Source organism: Colius striatus, chromosome 7, assembly GCF_028858725.1.
Source record: "Colius striatus isolate bColStr4 chromosome 7, bColStr4.1.hap1, whole genome shotgun sequence".
In the NCBI taxonomy this organism is placed as follows: Eukaryota; Metazoa; Chordata; class Aves; order Coliiformes; family Coliidae; genus Colius; species Colius striatus.
Window position 1 is genome coordinate 28,948,305 of NC_084765.1, and position 6,000 is coordinate 28,954,304.

At 51.8% G+C, this 6,000-nt stretch overlaps 1 protein-coding gene across 2 annotated transcripts in view; it reads right to left on the bottom strand.

Moving 5' to 3' along the window:
* ETFA (electron transfer flavoprotein subunit alpha) overlaps positions 1-3,334 on the bottom strand; it is a 31,904-nt gene extending 28,570 nt beyond the window's left edge. The window contains exon 1 of one of the 2 annotated variants that reach the window (XM_061999741.1): positions 3,258-3,334. In XM_061999741.1, the coding sequence (XP_061855725.1) occupies positions 3,258-3,296 (39 nt within the window). In that variant the 5' untranslated portion in view covers positions 3,297-3,334. Of the gene's footprint in view, positions 1-2,455; positions 3,173-3,257 lie in introns of those variants that run through there. The other variant, XM_061999742.1, reaches the window with a different exon arrangement.
* Positions 3,335-6,000: the final 2,666 nt, after the last annotated feature.

Genomic DNA, 6,000 nt, shown 5'->3' on the forward strand with positions numbered 1-6,000 from the left:
TCTCTACTCAGGCAAGATGTCTAGTTTGAAGCCTAGATAAATTAGCGAGGTTGAGTATAAATCTAACCAGCAGATAGCAAGGATAAAAAGCACAAGAAATAAGATATATAGAACAACCAAACTATTGGAAATAAATCTTGAGAGGAAATAGCCTTCGGCACAGAAGGTGAAAACCAAGCTCTGGAAAATTAGGATATCCAAAGAAATCAATTACAGTCAGATACCCTACAGACTTGGGAAAACGAGAGGCTTCTCAACTTCTGCCAGCAACCAGTAGTCCTGGAAACTTATTTCACCTAGATTTACATAGAAATCAAAGCTAGGCACCTGTTTCCTCTACAGCAGAAACATTTACATTTCCTTTCTGGTGGAAACTCTAGACTATGATTCAGTTTATACTAAAATAAACATTTACGAAGGAAAACTGTCTGGAGTTTCCAACTTGCCCCCATCCCAAGCACTTACTGTAGAGCAAATCTGGCCTCTGACTTCCAGATGTCTAAAAGTTGGCAAGATTACCCTAGATTTGAAGTATACTTCAATTAAGCCACTTGCAAAGTACCAAATGATTCGCTAAATCTATTGTCATTTGAATTTCCTCAAAGCATGTTTTTGCTCCCCACTGAGAAACCCAGTAATGTTTTCCAAGCAGAATGTGAAAAATTTAAGCATAATATCTGAATTTCTAGACTTCAGATCATATAACTCAGACTACTTGCTGTTACTGTCCCCGCAAAAGAGTGGCAAATCTTTGCTTGCTGCTTGGTGAGACTGGTGAGCAGTGGGGTGTCAAGGGCCTCTACAGTCAATAGTCAACAGCTAACTGCCCACAGCCTGCTCCAACCATGCTTGGTGTAATGAGGAATTATGAAATCAGCTCTACATGTAACACGTGGCAGACTGAGGAATAAAAGATGGGACAGCCAAAAAGCCTTTCCAGGAGATGTAAGAAGAGCTCCAGGAGTTTTACTCCACACGGCCTCATGCTTCAAATATGCATCAATATGAAACAGGCCATCAGAAACATCACTCAGAAATTGGAGTTTGCCTCCCAACCTCTTCAGAGGAACGACTGGAAGTTTCAGGAGGTAAACCAAAATATAAATTCACGAGGCAAAAGTACGTAACAACTGGACTCAGAGATGATTTTCTAAGCTCTGGAGAGAAATTAAAATTTTAAAACTGCTTAGTGGGAATTATGTATCTCAGAGACCCACTATCACTGGGCAAAACTCCCAAACACTGACTCTGGGAACTAGTAACTGGGGTATTATTAAAGATAATGGCCACATTCCTACACAACAAAGCAATACTTACACTTCTTTAATAGACAGTCTTGTAGCTGCAAAGATTAAAAAATAAGATGAAAATTTTGGGGAAGCTAGGGGAAAGGGGGGAGCTCTAGCAATAAAGCTTATATTTCTCCTAGAATCTCTGCACAGATCTGGCTACAGAAGAGGTCTACGAGCTATTTATTTAACTCCAGGAAGAAGTAACGAGAAAAACACTACTAAAGGTAGTTGAAGTGAAAAGGTGCTATAACCACAGTAAAGAACAGCAAAAGAAATAGAGAAAACACCTACAAAAAGTATTTAGGAATCACTACAGAGAGTTAAAACTACAAAGGAATTGAAGCAGCAACAGAAAGACACTATCCGGAAAATCTTTTACACATGTATCTCACGCGAACCATTAATAAAGGTCCAAGAAACAATGCTGTTTTAAAACACAGACAGCCCTACTGACAGTGAACTTGGTAGATGGCTCATTCCCATCTCTGCACCAACTCCTGGCATATGTGCAGTATCATATTCCTCTTCAGATCTCCAATTTTTAGGTTGCACAACTCCAGCCTTTCCCTTGTTGCTCATACTCCACAGGTCTCATGCATCCCCTTGTTCTCTAGGCTCTATTCACTCTTGAACTGCACACGCATTTGCAGTGCTGAGCTGGAGTTTGCTTTGCTTCTCTTGCAGTCTGCACTGGTACCCACACACTGAAGATGCACACCTTTGGTTTATAATTTTATTTTTATATTTTATAAATTGGTGAGTTTGGATGCATATGGCTGAAAAGCAAGGGGCTGATCTCACCTTTCCAGGACTTGAAACTGAATGAGAGTAAAGTAGTACCGTGTGTTCTAGGAGCTCCAGAGATCATCAAGACCTTTGCTCTGCAAAGCCTACAGCCTAACAACAACAGAAGGAAGTCCATAATTGTAACAGTTAGTTTCTAGATTAACTAAATCATGTATGTCCTGGTCTACCTTTGCTCTTCTTTTAAGTCATTATTGGTACCTGGAACTAATTAACATCGCCATAATTCCTATTTTAAAGCTGTACATAAGTAATACTTGTAAATGCCTTGGAGAGCTCAAAAAGAAACTTGCAAGATTTAGAGCTCTTTTAGAAGGGCTATTTACACACATTTCTAGTGGAGAGAAGGCCTTCCTTACCGAACAGATATTCAGGGACATTTCATGAATCATCTGCTCCAATTAACCTTGAGTTCACCTAGTCATTAAATTTGGTAACACAGTAACCATGACAGATTAAGCAGCAAAAGGCCTCTAAAACCTCAGCTCTTCTCCCAGCTGAGCGGTGTGAAGGTCAATATCGAAAAAGCAACAAGTGTTTCCCGTTAGCTTCCTCCACAGGTTGCTATAATTAAAGCAGATTTCTGCACAGCCGAGTTCATGTGACTGCGAAACACTGTATTAACCTCTCAAAACTCCGGGAAGCCATTCCTTGAGCAACAAATGTCTAACTTTGTTACGAGCTTGCAACAACGAACTCCAACAGTCTCTCCCAGTTGCAAGGGAAGTTGCCTCGTTCCCCGGCTGGGCCTGCGCGAGGGTGGATGAAAGCCAGCCCTCAGAGAAGTTTAGACTTCCCTTACGACTTCACACAGGACGACAATCCCCCACTCTCGCCCGTGGTGAGCACGGAAAAGGGTTTCTCAAACACCCGGCATCCACTCAGAAACTTTATTTTTGACAGACGTGGCATGACAAACAGGTCGGCGATGACTCTGGTCCCCGCAGCGCCAGGCGCTCGCTCCCCTCGCACGCTTCATCAGCCTCCGCTACAGGGAGGGCCGCCGGCGAAGCTCGGCCCCGCACTACGTCTGCCCCACTGGGCACGGGCGCACGGGGCCGGCGCGGAGGGAAGGCCGCGCGCGCTCAGCACCCCGCGCGGGCCGCTGCGGCGGGGCCGGGGCCGCGCGCGCGTCCCGCCCTGCCCGCCGCCCGCACTCACCGCCCGCCGCACGCGCTGCGCCGCGCCCGCCCGCAACATGGTTCCACCGCCCGGCCCCGCGCCGCTCTCGCGAGAGCCGCGCCCCACCCCGCCGCCCCATTGGCCAGAGCGGCGGGCCAATGGGCAGCCGCAGGGAGTGCCCACCCGCCGCGCGGTACCGTGCGGTGCGTCAGCCTCGGCGGCGGCGGGACCGCGGCGCCCCCGCACCCCCTAGCGCCCCCTCCTGGCCGGCAGCGCCCCCGCACCTCCCCGCGGCTCCGCCTGTCCTGCTGTGCCCCCGCACCCCCTAGCGCCCCCTCCTGGCCGGCAGCGCCCCTGCCTATCCCGCAATGCCCCCACTTCCCCCCGCGCCTCCGCCTGTCCCGCAGCGCCCCCGCACCCCCCAGCGCCCCGTCCTGTCCCGCAGCACCCCCGCACCCCCCAGCGCCCCGTCCTGTCCCGCTGCGCCCCCGCACCCCCCAGCGCCCCGTCCTGTCCCGCAGCGCCCCCGCTTCCCCCCCGCGCCTCCGCCTGTCCCGCAGTGCCCCCGCACCCCCCAGCGCCCCGTCCTGTCCCGCAGCACCCCCGCACCCCCCAGCGCCCCGTCCTGTCCCGCTGCGCCCCCGCACCCCCCAGCGCCCCGTCCTGTCCCGCAGCGCCCCCGCACCCCCCAGCGCCCCGTCCTGTCCCGCAGCGCCCCCGCTTCCCCCCGCGCCTCCGCCTGTCCCGCAGTGCCCCCGCACCCCCCAGCGCCTCGTCCTGTCCCGCAGCGCCCCCACTTCCCCCCGCGCCTCCGCCTGTCCCGCAGCGCCCCCGCACCCCCCAGCGCCCCGTCCTGTCCCGCAGCGCCCCCGCACCCCCCAGCGCCCCGTCCTGCCCCGCGGCGCCCCCTCACCCGCGTCTGTCTCGGCCCGGCCCGGCTCGGCGCCCTCCCGCTTGGGCGGCTCCAGAAGGCAGAGCAGAAGTGGCGCAGCTGTAAGGGTGCAGGTGCAGCTCCGGCGGAGCAGCCCGCGGGGAGAGGTGCAGCGGCCCGTCTCATAGGACGCACACCTTCCCGCCCAAAACGACTTGTCACCAGCGCCAGCCTACTTCGGGCGCCTCTTTTACCACTGCACTGCTGCTGTGAAGAGTTTGGGTCCTCTAAAGAGAAGAAACCACAGGAATGGGACTTAGGCTGCAAATGCCAATGCTCCAGACCAGATCCCATCTGACGCCGATAAAAATGTGCCTTGTAAAGGAAAACTCAAATTGTGGCCGTGGAGCCAGGTGAAGACTGAGAGGCTATGACCAGCACAGGCAGGCTTGTAGCCCCAGCCCTGGGGCCATGCCCAGGCCTAGGGCTGCCCACAAGTTGCCAGATCCCCCTGGCCACATGCCTGACCATGTCAGAAGCACAGAGCAAAGGAGATGACGTGGGGATGGAGTATGGTCCACAGGAGAGGGCAGACATCACAGCACTTCCTAAACATCACAACCCACCAGTTGTCCAAACAGTTTTACAGCTGCAAAGATCGGCCAGGTAACACCTGCCCCAGATGGCTTTCCCTCACCAGGACAGATGTATGGCTGCCTCACCCATGTCCCAGCACTGAGGCCTGCAGCAGAATTGGAGAGTGGTCATGTGAATAATTTATCGAGTTTTATTATTATTCATTATTCTGATTTCTCAGAACCAAGGCATTTTTTTCTACTTGCCCTTTCTATGGTATCAGGGTGTCCCAGGGGCTGGGCTGGGCCTTGCTATTTTTTTCCATACCTCCTGATTTTTTTCCAGGTGGCAAGGAAAGGGAAATAAAAATCAATGAAACAAAATGTTTGGGGCCAAATTCACTGATACAGTATGTGCTATGGCTCTCCAAATGTCTGGTGTCCTGGAGAAGCTGGCAGGAGCCACCACACTGGAATAACCAGTCCACTAGCCCAGGAGCCCCAGGAGTGTCTAGGGATGTACCCTACTGAGATCCCCTCCTGCGTACCACTCAATAAGGAGCCACAAATGCAGTGTCTTCCATCACATCATGAAGTAGTTTAAAGAAAAAAAAGAAACAAAACCCTGAGAAATTACGGCCATTGGACCATTCTCTGAGAATGTGCAGTGATCTGCAGCGCATCAGTGATTCCTTCTGAGGTACCCCGTCGAAAAGCAAAAGGCAAATTGATCAAAAAGACTCTTCGGCTTTGCCACAGCCTTGGCACAGGTTCACCTCTAAAATATATTCTGCCACAGGATTTTCACATCAGATGCCAAGAAGTACTATGGCTTTACAGCAAAAGCTAACCAGGCCCAGCAATGCAAGCTTCTGAAGGAACAATTTACTTTGAAATCTCAAATGCCTAGGAGAGGATCCCCAAATAGAGGAAAAGCAGCCATACTGCATATTCCAGCTTCCTAGCCCCCAAACCCTGAGGGAGGGCTGTGGAGGGAAAAGCTGAAGGAGGTGGCAAACCTCCTTCAGGGCCTGTGCCTGGTCATACTGATTAAAGTAGCTCCAGGGCTGTTCTAACTTCTGCTGAGGCCTGGCTCCACCCTTCAGCCAGTCACCCCAAGAACCGGATAAACCACATGAGGATTTGGGACTGCCTGTGCATCTCCTGGACTGAGCGAGTGACCAGGTTTAAAAAAAAAAAAGGTTGTTTCTACGAAGGTGAGAGAAAGAATAGTTTTGCTGAGGTCACAGGACCCTGAGATGTGTTTGAGAAGAGGATAAACAACTGAAGCAGCTCTTTATCACCAGTTCGAGAGATGGTTAAGGTGCAGCGTAAC